Source organism: Falco biarmicus, chromosome 2 (assembly GCF_023638135.1).
Source record: "Falco biarmicus isolate bFalBia1 chromosome 2, bFalBia1.pri, whole genome shotgun sequence".
NCBI classification, from domain to species: domain Eukaryota; kingdom Metazoa; phylum Chordata; class Aves; order Falconiformes; family Falconidae; genus Falco; species Falco biarmicus.
Window position 1 is genome coordinate 57,853,795 of NC_079289.1, and position 18,230 is coordinate 57,872,024.

General features: G+C 41.7%; 1 protein-coding gene across 3 annotated transcripts in view; it reads left to right on the plus strand.

Annotated features, from left to right (window-relative positions):
- CLYBL (citramalyl-CoA lyase) overlaps window positions 1-18,230 on the plus strand; it is a 174,464-nt gene that overhangs the window by 85,583 nt on the left and 70,651 nt on the right. For all 3 annotated transcript variants that reach the window (XM_056329075.1, XM_056329076.1, XM_056329077.1), the window contains exon 2: window positions 3,926-4,115. In XM_056329075.1, the coding sequence (XP_056185050.1) occupies window positions 3,926-4,115 (190 nt within the window). The remainder of the gene's footprint in view (window positions 1-3,925; window positions 4,116-18,230) is intronic.

The window sequence follows — 18,230 nt, forward strand, 5'->3', positions numbered from 1 at the left end:
CCATTAAGTATACGTTGAGTATAAGCAACGCTGGAATGTGAAAATGCAGTTTAAAGCAGGGAAATGTGTATAATTTGGGGTAATTTTACTGGTTGCTGTCACACTGTGTAGCTGCCATTGCAAAGTGCAATGTCTTTTAGTCATCAAAAAGATTTTCTTTTCTCCTTCCTGAGGATGAACTATTTGCTCTTGGGTGAGATGGTTCTCAGAGGATCACGAGTAACTTTAACTTTCCAGCTACTTTTACATATTTGATGAAGACTTCAGTAGAATGTTGTTTGCTGAAAAAATTTAGTTTCATTTCCAAGACCCAAGAGCATTCAGCGTGCTGCTAGATGCTATGAATGAAAATAGGCTGCTGTAAAACAATTTAATGAGCATTACCCAATAGCCTAGTCCTTGTTTTAACTTACAGTGCTTAAAGGAAGAAACATTGTCTTAGCAAATTCGCTTGGCTTATGTCCATGTGTTTAGTTTAAAGCATAGTCAAGCTTAGTTTGAATCATTAAAATACTTGCAGTCAGGAAACATATGTAAGATTTTCTTCCTCTTTATGGCATGGGGTTAACAATATAATTGAGATTGCAGTGCTGTGTGGGTTTTTTTGTCCTAAAAAAGTAACAAAATAACAGAAGTCAAGATAATCAGGATAGTGTTTCCTACCAGAGTAGCTAACTGCTCATATGCATAGCACACTGGGCCTTGCCACTGTTTTAAAAAGGTCTGTAGGCAAATGGATTTCTTAATAAATCCACTTCTTCCTCTATATTTCATTTTATTGTGGAACATAAAATATGGCTATGTGAGGAAAATGCAGAGTGAGAACAGCAGATGATTTTTTAAGAATACATGTCAAAATAATGAAAACATTTACGGCAGTAACACCTAGGCATACTTGTTGAAAACTTTATTTTACATGTACGTTTCTAGAGCTCTTTGTTTTGAAAGAAGAAGGATGCTAGGTTGGTCCACTGACACCAGTTCCTCCTGTACGTTCTTTTTTCTGGCCATGCCTCTTGAAAAAAATATTGCTTCAACTTGCTAAAATGTTACATAAAACTACTAATTTGACACATTGACAGTATATTTTTATAATAATCTGCGTCCTGAGTAGCCTGTGTTTTGGGCCCTTGTGGCTACAAAGTTGATTCCTGAAGAAGAGATACCAGTGCTCACAGGCCATAGTATTTCTAACATTAAGCCTTTTAGGTGATGGTATTTTAATGGATTAAATCTACCACTTCTTTGGAGTCAGGAGGTCTGCTGGGGAAGCCATACTACACCCCCATCTAAACAAAAGTTCATAGACCTCAGTGGTGACACCTGACTAAATCTGGTCTGCAGGTAATGAAGGTTTTACCTGCACGATGCTACACGCCATTTTGCGTGGCATGCAAAGCAGAGCTGCCTTCATGGGGCTTGCAGGCAATGAGCGGGAAACCACCTGGTCAAACAGCTCTTGGTTTGATGACAGCCCAGAAGAAATCCTGGGAAATGTGTGGCAGGAGATACACCTCATCTCAGCATGCTCTGAGATTATAGTGTTAACCATGTTTATCAGGTTTCTGGTGGGTTGGAGGGGTGGTGAGAAGCAGTCAGTCATTAAGGATGCTTCAGGGGCTGCTTGGCTCTAGGCTGGAGTTAACTATTAATGGGCTGAGCTCTTTGACTCCTTTGTGCCTTTGGGAACTACAGGGTTGAAGCCATCAGAGAAACAGAATAGAAACTAATCACTTTTGTCCCCTCCTATAAGTTTAGTGAAGGATTTCGAACTTCTTTACTGACCCCTGTGTCACACTGAAAAAAGAACCTCCTCTTTGAGATAAACCACTCTTCCACTTCCACCTCCTCCTTGCTCTCCCAAAGTGTACTACTGCAAGAAAATGGGATTAAGTAGATTTAACTAGCAGCCACTTGAGTTGCCACAAGTTGTGTAACCATCCCCACTTCAACATGAAGCAGGGGACGTGAAGTGGTTTGTGGGAGAGGGGCAAAGAGGGTACTTAGGAGAGACTCAGTGGATCTCAGTTGCATGTCTCCAAATGTTGTTAGGACCTCCACCACCTAAGTATTTAAGTTCTTGCTGTTAAAGATTAAGAAGATTTATTAACAAGGGTAGCACTAGCGCTTGTAATAAAATGTGTCATCTCTATTTAACAGCAAAGCTGCCGCATTTCTTAGGCCGAATTAAGCATTACCAGGCATATTACAAAGAAGAGTCTGGCAGTGGATTTTTGTGGGCTCCTAAAGTGGCTCCACCCAGGACACGCAGAGGTGCAGCAGAGGAGATGGTGGAAGAATTGTCCTTTTTAATTTAATTTACTGAGATAAAATGTAATAAAAGTTTTCTTCCTATTTTTAACCCAAGACTTATATTCAGCTTTAAGGGTGCACACTGCAGGGGAAGAGACGGTTCTTCAACAGGGTTAGCTTAGAAAGGCAAGTATGGTAGTGGTCTGTCAGCAACGTGCCACGTTGGCCCTGATTTAGATTGACTGAACTAATTTCCAAACATTTGAGAGGGTTAGTCACATTCACTTTGAAGAAAACCCACATCCACATGTAGCCATGCGTCATCCAAGTGTAGCAACTTGGGAAGCATTATTAAGAGGGGCACAGGAAAATGCATGGGTCCCTGGCATGATGCGATAATGACATGTTCAGCATGGTGCTAGAAAAGCTTTGCATTATTCAAAGTGCTGAATAATATGCATGATAATGCATAATGGTGTTATATGGTAGGATTATTTTGTGGCATAAGTGACTTGTGCTCTGAGTATGAAGGCAAATTGTATTATTTTGTCCTCATTTTTGATGTAGCAGAATAGGCCTGGGGAGTACAGCATGAAATGGGGAGGAACAGGAGCAGCCAAGGCAGTTTTTTTGGAAGGCCATGAAACACAGTGGCACCCTCTGCAATTTATTTCTCTATGCTTGTAATTATGGTGCAAAGCAAGCTCCCTACTGTACTCAAGGGCAGCCTCCCCCAGCAGCCCCACTGCCTCCAAGTGCACCAACCCGCCTTGTGCCTGGGGTGGGTTGGCTGGTCCCTCCCTGGGAATACTGGCACAGGGTGGAAACTGCCACAAGCCTGACGCCTATGGGCCATACAGGATGCCACCCACTCAAGCCATGTGGCACCACAGGCTCACACCCGCACCGAAGTGTGGTGTATAAAGCATTTATAAATTTTGAAAGGCACTGCAGCCAACAACCTGTTGCTGATGCTGGTGGGCTTATGAGCCCTGTCAGTGCTGTGGATCTCAAGGTCTGAAGGCTTCTGAGAGAACATGTTGGGATTAGTGAGGTTCCACATTACATGGGGGATATTTTCATTCCTGTTTTCCTCATTTCCCCCTCCATCCATTTTGCTTATTTAAAATTTGCATGCAAATATGTTTGTTGATACAACACCAAGGTTGCAAAATCAACTTCACAAACCCATGTTTGTTTTAATCAACACCCCTGCTTCACTCACAGCATGCTGTCCAGCTCCTGGAGCAAACATGGCAGATACCAGCCTCCTCCCTAAAGTGGTCCTGATCTGTTTTCAGCACAGCCTTCATCCAATGGAGGAGTCGTATGACAGGCGAAAAACCAAGCACCACCCTTCTGTATTTAATACTTGCCGTAGTGCACAGAACAGGCAGCTTAATTAAGACTGCACGGACAACCTTAGCCCTGGCAGTTCTTCAGTTCTGAGTGTTTAAGTCTGCAACTTCTGTTGAACATAGTAGTTTTGGAGTTTTATACTGTGATTAACTGTAATACCTATATCTCCCTACCTTAACTCTTCCTAAGGAAACAAACCAAAAAAAAAACCCCAAAACCAGCACTAAGTAGGAACGTTTCTCTTTTAAAATATAGTCAAGTATTCTTTACAACATTGTAGCCAAGAGTCTAATTTTAACAATATACTTTACAGGGTGGATTCTCTTCTGCCAGCTGGTGTTCCTAAGCTTAGTTATCGCTTTGCATCATCTCACAAGTACGTGCCCAGGCGAGCTGTGCTGTATGTACCTGCGGATGATGAAAAGAAGATACGAAAAATCCCATCACTAAATGTAGATTGTGCGGTGCTGGACTGTGAAGATGGTGTGGCTCTGAACAGAAAGGTAATTAAAAATTATCTTGTGATATGATCAGCACTAGAGAGACCTTGTGGAAAAACATTGCCTTTGCCTTGGGGAAGTAACAACCAGAGAGACCAAGATAAATCTTAAGATATACAAAGTAATGTAACAGTGATAGGCTTTGTGAAGGTGTTGGGAAAATCTGCTTACCCAGAACTCAAAGAGATGCCATGTGAGTAAGCGGGGAGGGAGTTTTGAAGGAACACAGAGCTGGGCGTAAACTCTCAGCACAGAAGAGTGGGAGATGCTGTTATTATTGCTGCATATTTCTTAGGGAGGAGGATGAAATGGTCTGTGAGAACAGAAGCAGGAAAGGAAGAGTTAGTTCGGAATCACCACATGGGGGGTTTGTTGTTGAAACGAAAGCATCTTCAGATTGTGAGCAAAACCAACATGGGTTTGGGTTTGAGCCTTGGGGTGTTTAGAAAGATTTACTTCCTGAGCTTTTTGGAAGAAATGCTGTTAGGAGTGCTTCTGAAGGAAGGAGAACTTAGAACCTGAACGTACCAGGATTTGGAGGGCAGTTTAGATTGAAGGAGCTGCAAGAAAGCAGGGATGGAAAGCAGAGTGGGAGACAGATATAGATGTGTCAAGTACCAGTGCCAGGTTTTCATTGACATTGAATTGTGAGAGAGAACCATCTAGCATGCATTCCATTTTGTTTGCAAGCAGATTTTTTAAATATATGAAAATAACCATTTTAAAATATTTCACATCTTAGAATCACAGTATTGTTTAGGTTGGAAAAGACCTTTAAGATCATTGAGTCTAACTGTAAACCTAACACTGCCAAGTCCAGCATCTTAAACAATGTAAACTAACGTACATGTTTCCTAGTGAAAGCTATTTCTTAATAGGAATGTAAGTTTGCTGTCACATCATTTTCATATTTGTCAGTTTTCCTATCTACCTTACAGTATTTGAAATTACAGCAAACAGTGTTTAGGGTTTGAATATGAATGCGTTGTCCAGGAAGTTATGAAAATAGGCTTGAAAATTTTCCTGTATTATCTCAAAAATGTGGATTTTATTCTTTTCTGTTTCTTGGGACTTAATGCTTTCCAGAAGGACTCTCTTGGATAGTGCTCTCTTTAACCTTCAGTTCTTTACAGGTATGTTGGAAAGAAAAAAGTTCACAGAATTTGCATATATCTATTTTAGTTCTGAAAAGTGAAAATAGCATTGCTAAATGTTCATGTGTACTGCTGAAGACAGTTGGAAAACATTTTCCAGTTGCTAAAATTCTATGTGGAAGACTAAGATTATATCTGCTGTCCCAGCTGATTAGTATTGTTTAGGTCATATTTGGGAGGCTGCTGCTGTAAGATGACACAAGACACAATTGTGTATTAAACTATAGTATTTTTAGGTGCATCTTAATTATTTGTAATAGAGGATGTCAGCAAAACAAAATTTTATGATCAAGGTGACAAAGTCGATCGTAGTGATTTCTAAAGGGTGGTAAACTCTTGCTTTGTTCAGGTGAAGGGGAATTATGCTACTGGGTATAATATTTCGAAGAAATTAGGGGAGAAATCTGTAATAGGAGCTTGAGATGACAGATGAGCCCCTGACTGAGCTTAAATGCAAAAAGGAAGCAGACAGGAGGTAGAAGTGGGGACAGGCTACCAAAGAGCAACACAGAAGTGTGGTCCAGACACTAGGTGCAGAACAAGGAAGGTCGAGGCTTGGCTGGAATCAAAACTGGTGGAACAGGACAAGAATGACTACTATGAGTGCATCAGCAAAAAAAATTAGAAGGAAAATCAGGGAAAGTGTGGACCCACTGCTCCATAAAGTTCTCAGGCCTACTAGGTCATCTCCTAGAAGCAAAACTTGGGGGAGGGAGGTAGCAGCCACAGTAGGGGAGGATGAAGTTAGGGTCTGTTTAAATAAGCTGGTCCATGTGACCAGACAGGATGTGCTGGAGACCGCTGAGGGAGCTGACTAGTGTCATCCTGGCGCTTCTGTCTGTCATCACCGAAAGGTCATGGTGGCTGGGGGAGGTTCCTGATGCCTGGAGAAAGGCAAATGTTGCAGCCGTCATCAGAAGGGGTAAGAGTGAAGAATTCTGGGCCCATCAACCTCAAGTCAGGCTCCAGGAAACTGGTGGTGCTGGTTCTCATGGAAGGTATTTTAGGACTTAGCCAGAATGGATTGATCAGAAGCAAGCTGTACCTGGCATTCTCCAAATGAATTACTGTCTTTGACTATGAAAGCTGAATACATGTTGCCTACCTTGACTTTAGAAAGCTTTTGCTGTGGTCTCCTGTAATACCCTGGTCATCAGCCTGATTAAAAACGGACTGGATGGATAGACTATAGGGTGGATAGCCATTTTGCCGGAATTGGGTAGTCTATGCTGTGTGCTGTATTGCAGCTACCTCTGCTGGGGCCAGTCCTGTTTATCTCCTTCACTAGCAACCAGGCTGATGGGATGGAGTGCACTATCACGAGGTTCATGATGAAACCAAACTAGGGTACAGCTGATATGCTGGAGGGCATGGCTACTTTTCTGATGGGGCTTTGCAGTCAGAGGGAAAACTCGACAGAAACATAGTAAAATCCAACAAAAATAAACACAAACTCCCAGCACAGGGCTGGAGTACCCACACACAATCTCCTTGTGTCTAGAGGCAAAATGCAGGGGAGGGAGATGTTACATGCAATAGAGGGTGGAGTTAGGATCTATTTAAATAAGCTGATCCATGGAAGCAAACAGGACACGCTGGAGGCTACTGAGGGAGCTAACTAGTGTCATCATGAAGTTGCTGCCTGTTGTCATTGAAAGGTATGGTGGCTGTGGGAAGCTCCTGATGCCTGGAGAGAGGCAGTCATTACAGCCATCATCAGAATGGGTAAGAGCGAGGAGCTGCGCTCTCATCAACTTCACACCAGTCTCCAGGAAAGCGACAGTGCTCAGTGTCATGGAAGATACTTCAAGGCACCTAAAGGACCTAACCAGAACGGACTGATGGGGAGCAAATTGTGTCTGACAAACCTGATTGGCCTTCTCTTTTGCGATGACTGGCAGTTTGGATGAGGGGAGAGCAGTAGATGTCTTTTATCTTAGTAAGGTGATTAGTAAGGCTCTTGACATAGTGTCCCGTGATATCCTGGTAGCCAGCTGGAGGAGCAAGGGACCATATAAGCAGCCTGCCTGGCCAGAAGAGCTCAAACAACAACGCTCAGTAGATCAGAGCCTAACTGCTGCTTGGTCAACGGTGGCATTTTGCAGATATTGTGTAACATTTTAGTCAGCAACCTGGGCGATTGCATGCAGTGCATGCTCACGCAGCAGGTCTGCGGGTGATGGCATTTTGCAGAGGCATGACTGGACAGCAGGACTGCCCGTTAGAGGGGTTTCTGCAGTCTGGAGGAAGGGGCAGGCAAGAACAAAACCGAAGCCTGAGTGCAGGGCTAGGGTACTCCCACACACCAGCACAGGCTGGGGCTGGGGCTCCCCGGGGGCACCTCTGCCGAAAAGGCCCTGGGAGCTGTTGTACCACAGGCTGAACGGGGGCCAGCGGTGGGCCCTTGCGGCAAAGGTGACCGACCACCAGGGCTGTGCTGGCAGCGGGGCAGCCAGCAGGTCCAGGGAAGGGGACCCTCCCCTCCACTTGGCTTGTGGGGCTCTCCCGGGGAAGGGGAGCTGTGCCCAGCTGTGGACCCCAGGACAAAAGGACTGGCCAACCAAGGGGAGCCCAGGAATGGCTGCCGAGGTGGTCACGGCGCAGGAGGAGAGGCTGAGGAGCTGGGTTTGTTCATCCTGGAGAAGAGGCAGCTGAAGGGCCTTGCTGAAGGCTTTGCTGCCTGAGGGGAGCTGGTCGGTGGCAGAACCAGGCTCTTCTCAGAGGAGCCCAGCAACAGAGCAAGAGCAATGGCCACAATTTGCCTGAGGGGAAACGCTGACCGGAGACAAGGGAAAAAAGTCTTCCCCATGCCGGGGGTCAAAGACTGGAAGAGGTTGTCCAGAGCAGTGGGGCATCCTCCCTCCGTGGGTGTATTTGAGCCTTGGCTGGGTGAGGTCCTGATCAACCTGGTGTAGAGCGGTAGTTAGTCCCGCTTTGAGGAGGCAAGTGGACGAGACGGTCTCCTGAGGTCCCTTCCAACCTGAATTAGACCATGCGACTGCACAATCTAGTAGCAAAGCATAATTTGAAGTGATTGGAAGATTGAATTTCATTTTTAGATCTGCCACAGATACTCAGGAAGACTTTGAGTCTTAGGTTCTGTGAATGTGAAGCTGAAATTATTATTGCTCTTGCAGCCTAATTTATTAATGTTTATGAGGTGTTTGGAGAGTTTGTGTGAAAGATATGTCAAGAACACGCACTAAAGCACAATACTCAGTGGCCCATTGCAAATGGGTCATCTTAAAACAGAGAAAACCAACACTGGGAAACACAGTGACACTGAGTCTGTCCTTTAATCATTATTCTTAAAACAAATAGTACCGATGACTTTGACTATTTATTGCCATGTTGTATATCACTAAAAATGCTACATGCAGATTTTCTTGAAACTGCTGCAGAAATGTTGAATTTTGGGAAAATCAGGACCTGATTGAAGGTTCACAGTGCTTTGGGCCAAACTTACCTGTCTACAGGAGGCCTTCACTTGCAGCAAGTCCAAGCAGCAAATTTGTACCACATCTTAACAAGTCTATTTTAACAAGATGCTGTGGGTTTGTGTTAGGATTCAGTTAGATTTGGAGAGATCAAGAATCTGGAATGTCAGTAGCTCCATTTGGTTAGAAGGAAACAAGTAAGATGACCTTCCTATAACTGAGCCTGATAACATTTGCAAAACTGCATCTGGTTGCAGTAGCTGCTTTTGAAGCTGCAGTAATGAATTAAAAACCTTTAACTATTTTGTATGCAATATTTTCTCTCAAAGAAGTTTTGGAAGATACCCTCCCCTGTGCCCTCCCTGCACAATTATGTTTTGTAGTGGCTCACAGAGAGCACCTGAAGAAGAGAGCCCATAGCCATACCCTAATTTACATACTATTTTGGTGCCTGAATTTCTTACCTTCAGGAGCTACAGTGCTGACCCTGATTTCAGGTATCATCTGTTGACTTCTTCTTTTCAAACTGCTTTTCTAGTTGATATTTTGACTAAATCAGTAAAAAAACTTTGCAGCAAAAAGTTCACAAAGAGAAAATTTCTCAACAAATTTTCTGAGGGGAACTAGTGGGAACAAGTGGCTAAAAAGCAGAGTTACAGTATGCTGAATACTAAGACTGCAGGTAGGGTGAGAGCTGATCCTCGTGTGAGTAGGACATGTGAGGCTTTTGCAACCCCTTTGGGACTAGACAGAGCTGTAGGGGGTCTTAAAAAATTCAGAATAGGGAAGATGCCAGGAAGATATCCTAGTGTTGCTGAAAATTTCAGCCTTTTTTTACAGAATTAGCTCTAGTCTCGCTGTACATATCCTACTAGCCATGGTGACCTCAAATCTTTGCTGGGGCTCCATGCACTGTTTTTAAAGGTTCAAATGCATGGTGTCACATGGTGCAGACTGTCAGCTGCCTCTCCAGGTGTCTGACTCTGTAAGGCATTGGGAATTTTTATGACAGGAATTTAGTTTTTTGGCTGGGGGGAGAACTGAATACTGCTAAAGGGAAATTACTTTCTCTGGACTACTGTTCACAAATATAGGGGCTCTTCCCCACTGATGTACATTTAACATTTCTCCAGTGTTGCTACACATTTTAAAGAAATTATTCAGAATGGCTCGCTTGGTGGTATCTTCAAGTGAACAGTTCAAATAGAAATTTTAGAACTCTAAAACTAGAAATAATACAGATTGCAGTGTTGATATGTTGCAAATGCATCACACTCTAGAGACGTTTTGTGAAATGGTACAAAAATAGCCTATATCTCTTTTAGCTTTTCACAGGAGAAGGCCTGAATATTCTTTCATTTTAATTGTAAAAAAGAAAAAGATAAAAAAGATGGCTGTATCAACATGCTTGACCAAGTCATATAAGCCAGTAAGCTGAATTGCATTTTATGCCGTTGAGAGGTCTCTCTGCAGGAGCTGAGCTGTCTGAAGATATCTTGAGGGCTCTCAGCCAAGCCAGCACTCCCCGGTATAGCTTTCTCTGTAGAGCTGCATTACTCACTGTGATTCCATGCCAGGTGAACCTACTATCGGGCGGAAAAGTTTCCTCCTCTTGTTGAAGAAAGAAAGATTTCCATGCCAGTGCTTTCATTTTCCAAGGGCAGAGTGAGCTGAGATTTCCTAGTTAGTTCCCACAGGTCTTGTAAGGTTACCACCTTTACAAGAGGGTTTTCTAGAACAGCATTTTTTCCAGCAGGATCCTGTCTTCAGTGCTGCTGTTCTTCAGAGCATCCAGGAGGTGTTAGCTGCCAGGCCAGCCTAGCAAGAGACCAGTTGGAGCTGCTAGTGTAGTGTTTATGTCTCTTTCTGAGCCCTTGACAAGAGTTTCAGAGCATTTTGATGCCTCCAAACCAGTGCTATTAGTGGCTTTATCTTCACTGAGATCAGTAGGATGGTTATGAATAATTGAGATATATGGCACCTTACTCTGTAGCTCTCTTTAGTGTACACATCTTTTCTATATTAGAGGTGTAAAAGCAATCGGTTGGAGTGTACATATGGCTGGGTAACATCTGCACGGTCCTCTGGCATGAGACATTTGAAAATAGGAAATGTATTTGTTGTTCCTCTGGAACTACATAGATCTCATTCATTCAAAAGAAGTTACTGATACTCGGGACTGCACCGTAAAATGATGTAGGACTGTTTAGGGTTTAAGTTCCTAAGCTCTTTTTGCTGTGAACTGTGATTGTATCACTTTTGTCTCTTCTCGAATGAAGTTGTGCTCTCCTCCAGCACTTGAGCAAGAGAAGGTGAGGAAGGGGAAGCCTCAGCTCTGTCCTTTCCTCACATTCCTTCCTCAAGAAGGGAAATGGCAGCCCCTGAGCCTCTTCTGTTCTCCCTGCTCCACTCAGCAGTGAGGGGAAGTTTGGTTGGGCTAAGAGGATTGGTACAGAAGGACCTATCTTGCTTATCTGCAGCATGGCCTCTTAGGGTTATAGCATAAATTTGTTCCTACTTAATATATTGTAGCCACTTAAAAGATCATCACTGTGCTGTGTCACAGAAGAAAAAAAAATATTTAATTAATTCTTTTGAATCATCTGTTTTTAAAAATAGGATTAAAGCCTGACCACTTTTCAAACTGTTCCATTATGAATAACACATACGTAAAAGATGACTCTGGGTTCATTACAGTTAAGAGCAGATCATCCGCATACATGCTGATTTTATGGAGATTTCTCCCCACGAGAATGCCTCTTCCATCTCTCTAGTGATCTGATCCTGGGGTCACAACAAACAGCATGCCAGTGAGAGAGCATCCTTGCCTACCATTTTTCCCCTAATCTGAGGCCTTGTGACCTTTTTATTCCTTGTCACTGATGAGAAGAGGCTCTTGCATATAAAATAACACTTCAACTAAATTTGCGGGTGGAGATAAATACATAAAATGGGTCAGCATGGTATACAAAAAAAATCCTCTGCTTTCCTTATTGAAATGAATTTCCTTATTGATCTTATTGAAGGCTTTTACAGTATCAGTGGGAAAAACTGCAGTTGGTTTCCATGAATCTGTAGCTACTTCAATTAAAATCAACAGTTTTCCTGTATTATGTGATGATTTTTTTTTAAATAAAGCTGAGTTGGTTAGGATTTATCAATGCCACAGGTATTTCTCTCGGCTCATAGTGAGAATGTTAGCTAGTACTTCATAGGCACAGTTGCATGAAGCATTCATAACTAGGTTATTTTACCAGGTCTGTGCTTTATTTATAATAAATTAGTACTGTACCTAATTGTATTCCTCCTACAGGGAGAAGGCTTGCTGATAAAGTGTGTAGAGAATGATTAAATGTACACAGGCGCATAGTAGGGTGACTTCTCTTCAAAAGTTGCACAAAATTAAAATGGGAACGCTGCTTTCCCCAGTGGCTTGCCATTATTAAAAGTCTCAGTAGCATGGGAAATTTGTTCTGTAGGAATTGGGGAGTCCAGAAGTCTCTCTGGTTTATTGTAGGGAAGCTGAACTGTACAGTGAAACTCTGCAAGGCCTTTTTGATCCTTGAAGAGTTCTGATGAATATACATTTTTATGAAAGTTGTAAAGTGTTTTCATTTCCTTATTAATCCCACCATGGTCCTGGAAGAACTGCCACTCCTGAGTGGTAACTGCAACAATAAAAGTTTTTGTTCCTATTGTTTTACTCTACAAGCCAATCATCTTCCTTACATAAAGATTTGAGGATTCGTAAGGACGATCACAATATTCAGCAATTTTCTTCTTAATGAGCTCAGTAATGCCCGTGTCTCTTCGAACAGAGCTTTTGAATTGCCAGTTACTTCTTTTCCACTGATTCAGATGTATCCAATTAAGTTTGACTTGCACATGTTCTGATATAACTTACTGCTAACAGAATGGTGTCTAGAATCTTAGGGAAAATGTCTTGGTTCAGTATTAACAGGAGTTTCAGGCAGGAATACATTAATAGACCTCGGAAAATATTTTAAAACATGCAGCTCATGTTTGTATGGACTTGGAATTCACAGTACTTCAACTCTGTTGTGTAGTCTACTGTCCACAGGCACATCAGCACACCTGGGTACTGAAGGCTAACTGTAGGACTAGAAGTCATGAATTGCTACACATTTTGGGACCAGTTTTCAATATTTCATCTGTTTTCGTAGCAGGAAGGAGTTGGTTGCACAGCCATTGAGCATCTAGAACTTAGTTTGAAGGGAGCTGTTGAGTTTTAAGTGTGCTACACAATGTCAAGGCAATACAAAAAAATCAGTATACACATGTAGCTTAGAAACAATCTGTTGGATTAAATTTGGACAGACTTTTGTTTGTATGCAGAGCCTTGTGTTGGGTGGTGTCAGTCAGGGCTGCAGTGGTACTGTGGGTGAGGAAAACATAAAGGTACTCCCAGATTGCAGTCATAGGGGTTGTCAGCACTCAGCACCATTTCCTCCAGGTCTCCTTTGCTTCTTGGTTGGCCATGAGCAGGCAGAGGAGTATGTTTGTATGTCCAAGTTTCTATTGCAATTAATCTTGAAACCTAGTCTTCAACCTAAGACTCCATCGTGCTTATAACCAGTAGTCCACCCTGCTTATTCTTCCACTTTGGAAGGGCCACATTTTGAAAACAGAGAGACAGGCCAAACATGAGGAAACCCACAGACCCCATTAACGGACATGGATCAGAAAGTTGTGGGACACACAAAGAATACAGCACTTGCTCTCTTTGGTAAACTTTTCTACAAGGTACCTCTACAGTCACAGTTAAGGTAGTGGTCTAGTGGACCTTTGGTCTGATTTAAGATGGGCAGGTAAGGGAAGGTAGAAATTAATGGCAGTTTTCCCAGTGCAGTGATGTCATCAAAGCTGGACCTGTCCCAGGATGGTGAGGAGTGGAGGGAACCTTACAGATACTCAGAAGATTATGGGCAAAATCTGTGGTTTATTTTACCAAATTGTTTAAATGTTACCTGTTTACCTGGGGTTTAGTGTATTATTAGGTAACAAAACAAGGAAGTGTGGGGGGATGCTGGGTACGAGAGAATAATTTCTGGTGTCAGATGGAGGAACAGCATAGCTGTGTATATGGAAGTTGCAGATAAGGATAAGCATGGTCATTGCTAGTCTTGGGAACCTTGGCAGGTGTCAGCTGAAAGCATGATGTTTAACCTCTGTACCTCTGGTTTCATCTGTTATTCTTCTGGAGACCAGAGGAAAGGATCCTAGCACTCAGTGGTGGGAACTAAACCACCAGTACCTATGTGGAAGCCTCATCGCATTTCCTTCCGCTGTATGTCCAGTCAGTAGGAGTCCACAATACTTACGATGCCACAGATGCTACAGTCCCTATTCAAATAACTTTTCATAATGAGTTAAGGACATTTGTGTGTAAATGAGTAATTCAGGATTAAGCCTTTCAGGAGTTTGAGCTTCTTCCTCCTATACACCACTATATATTGAATTGAAGGCGTGTGTGTGTGCTAGTTGTGGGACACACCGTTCCCAAAATAAGTATAGAACCATCTAAAACCTGCCTTCTATTTCTACAACAAACTAAGCCCATGCCATGATGTCTCTTCAACTTAGAGTGGAGTAATTTATCTCTGTTCAACAGAAGACAAAACACATGGATCATGACTGCCTAAAGGTTTACATATTCTGTGAATTACTTTCTTTTCTGAATTGTAAAAAGACTGTTATCTTAAACAGTGCTTTATATACCAAAAAATAAACTTTCATGGAACAGTCTGATACCCAAAACAGCTATAAAAACACATCTCTGGCTTATTGAAACTGGAGAGCATCCAGAGCATTCATTGCATACTTGTACCAGAAGAAAACATAATGTGCAACTCTTGCGATTTTTCTAGAACCTATTGTAAAAGCCATAATAAACAAGGACAAAGCATTAGAAAGTACATGCATTTGTTTACTCACATCTACCTGCATAGCTCTGCTGGTTACATAGTATGCAACAGGCTCCAGGGGCATGCGGGCTTTTAAGGTGTCCCCAGGTTACACATTAACATGCCCAGAGTCTGGGCTTCCAACCGAGGAATCCTTCTGCAAAGAAGCAAAAAACATGACTTTTTTTTTTCATCTTGGGGAAGTCAAAACATTTAGCACATTTGGAATTTGCTCTTTTGGCAGTGTTTTTTATGTGTGTATGGACCATGTGTAGTTGTTAGCACATCTAAATGCATTGACCAAAGTATATTGTATATCTGTCTCCAAAGACAAATGCACCCATCTGCAAATCCAGCATACTACAGATTTGGCTGTTAATGTAAGCTGTTCTGCTGAGGTCACCCATCTTTCCTTTTGGCTACGAATATCACAAGGGAGATTATGATCTCTCTTGGCGTTTATCAATAAGGAAAGTAATAAGCTTACTGTGGAGTCTGATCAGCACTTTGTGTCTTTTCTGAAAGGATAAGTAAAATCTTAGTGTTTTCTGAGTTTGTTTACAATTTCTATCTTTAAAGCAGCTTGGTTGCTCTGAGATTGCTGTTTCAACTCCTGAATGGTTGCATAACATAAAACTGTCTACTGTGGATCACTGTAGTAGCTCTTTCACTGCAGTGTGTTAGGACTACTCTCTCCAAAACAATGTACTTGCCAGTTGTTTCAAGTTTCGGGGAAAAGAATTATAAATATTTCTCTTAATTTCTGATCACTGAGCTCCAGAGGACCCTAAATCCTTGTGTTGTTCCTCATTTGGGAGGATATGGTTGTAAAGATCCTGGCGGTTCATTTTAGGATGATTATAAACCATGGCTTGTGCATTCTTTCCTCCTTACTTGTTATAATCTCTTACTAGATTGCCTCAAAATATCTGCCTCTATGCCAGGCTTGAGATAACTTCATCCTCTAAGGTTTCACAATACAGTTGTGCGTTAAAAGGGGATATGTTGAACAAATTAGTATTTTCTTCCAGCTTAGTCAGATTATTTGGTTTCATTTTAAACTTTGATTCCACACAGACCCAATCTTCCACTCGTTAACCAATTATTTTTAAAGAGAATAATTATAGATCATCATTTAGTATGCATTTTCTTGAGAAAAAGGGCAAATTAATACATGCAAACATGGGTGAATCTATTTAAATAAACTGTCCACAAAATCCTTACAATATGTAAACAACATTTGTTATGCCTTAGAGATAGCATATGATTGGACTCATGAGACCCTGTTTATCCTACTGAACAGTTTCTTTTATAACTTCAAAGGGAATTTTATATATTTATGGCAATAGCAGGGTGTTAAGTGTAGCTAGACAGAAATTATACCTCAGCTATTTAGTTAATGCCAATAGGGATTAAATTAGATTTTATAGCTGTTAGTAGAAGTCTGTTTTGTAGCTAACAAGTGGGATTTTTAAATCCTGGAAAGCATAATCCTATTATAAAACTGGCAGCTGAATTAACATTATCTAGGAAGCAAGTCTTCACAGATTAACATTTTTTGACATTAACAAAGAAAAACTAATGCTACAGGGATATTAGATGCTTTTCCCAAAAGTAGGGGAAAAAAGGAAAGTGAATATAGGACAAGATAAATGGCACAAATACTGCAGGAAGAAAAATGGAGTGAAATACGCATGAGATGAAATCTGGAACTGGCCATGTTCTGCCTGTACAAAAGAAATACACTGGGCAGGAAAAGGCTCCACAACTGATAATTCATATGTTTGCCCATGCATTGATTTATACGTGCCTTGTGACTAATTCACAGTTACCCAACAATGAGCATGGGATAGCCACAAAGGCCTTCTCCTGTCCCAAGGTCTGAGGTCTTTGCATTCCAGCTAGATGCCATAGGAGCCAAGGACTGGCAGCACTGCAGAGGAAACGCTCATCCCTTTATTGAACAGGCCCATAAAGCTGTTTCACAAAGTCCATGATGAAGTTCTCCTTACATACCTTGAAGGACACATGGGACAACTGCTATAGGCAGTGGTACAGGAGATGAGTGGGTCACTGAACTTGCTTGTCTTGCAATACTTTATTCTAGGCATTGATAGACTAAGTAGCTATAAGAGTATATGCCGTGTCATATTTCAATTAAAAATTCTTTGTCCCCATCACAGTTGCAGAGAAAACCTTTTATTACTTAAAACTGTAAAATATCCATCTCCTGTAAATTATTTTAAAAGCTCTGTGTTTAGTATCTGAGCCCTTATTCACAGCTGCAGTATTGAAATAATGAAAGTAGTATTTTGTTATGTGGAGGATTAAGAAGAATCCACTTGGTAAACTTGTAAGTCACAAAAACATGCCAGACAATTTCTTCCAGATTTCACAGCATCATATTCAGTGTTGTTGACCCAGTACAGATTTTTCTGTTACAGTATCTGTTGGCTGTCTTCTTGTCTCACAAATTTCTTTCTTCTTATCAAATGGAGAATTTCATTTATTACTAGTGAGAGCTAAACTGAAACTATTTGTTCTAACTTTGCCATCCAACCTCCCAGTTTCTTGGTTCAAGTAAAGCAGAACTATCTCTGAGTCATTGTCAGACTGGGATTTTGTTATCAGAGATTTAACTGTGGCTTTGCAAACCTAATACATGGCTTCATAGGTTGATTCTCGGTTTGGTGCTTTTGAAATGCTGCATTTTCCCTCCTTGTGGATTGCTGCTTTAACCATTATTACTTACTGGCTTACATTTTTACCAAGCATCTTTTCTGCCAGAGCACATGTGTTTAGCCATCATTGCTGTGGTAAATCTGTTACCAGAGGTGTGGCTGGGACTGCCTTAAGGGCTCTCTTAAATCATGGTTGGGTAGCATAGACTTTACCTTGCAAAGCATATAACAATATCTAAGCTGTGGAAATAGTGTGAAATTTCCAAGTTGCCAAACTGCTCCTCTGAGGTTAGTGCCATGAGGAAGAACCTTGGCTCCATTATGTCAGTGGGAAAACTCACACCATTTGGCATCAATAGGACCAAGATTTATCCCCTGTTATGTGCATGTTGTAACAACAATAATGAACCCTAGTGGGAACTGGAAATAGTTGCCCTCTGTTGTGGCTCTTTTTCAAAAATCTGCCCCCCAAATGCTTTTTTAATTATTTTTCTGTATGTAGGAGTATGCAACAGTCCATAAACCTGGTGCTTGAAAGCATGCAGGTATGCTTTAGCCATTCCCAACAGCCCTCTGAGGTGCTGGCACCTTTGGAGAAATGGGAGTAGAATGTGCCTGTGATTTCTCACATCAGGATGGACATGAATTTGATGTCTCCCGGAAGCATGTGGTCCTTAGATAAAGGACCTATCTTTCCCTCCCCCTTAAGTAATGAGCAATTATATAGGATTTTGGAGTTTGTTTCCAGTTTTGCTGTCTGAGTTGGAAGTATACAGATTTGGCCCAAAAGGCTTGGATTGTTTTTTAAAACATTTGGCTAGCTCTTCAGCTCGTGTAAATAGGTTTAGCACTTCATTTTTCGTTTTCACAGCAGGTGAAGCAGCTCTCAAATGAGAACTAAAGAAAGATTATGTGGGAAGAG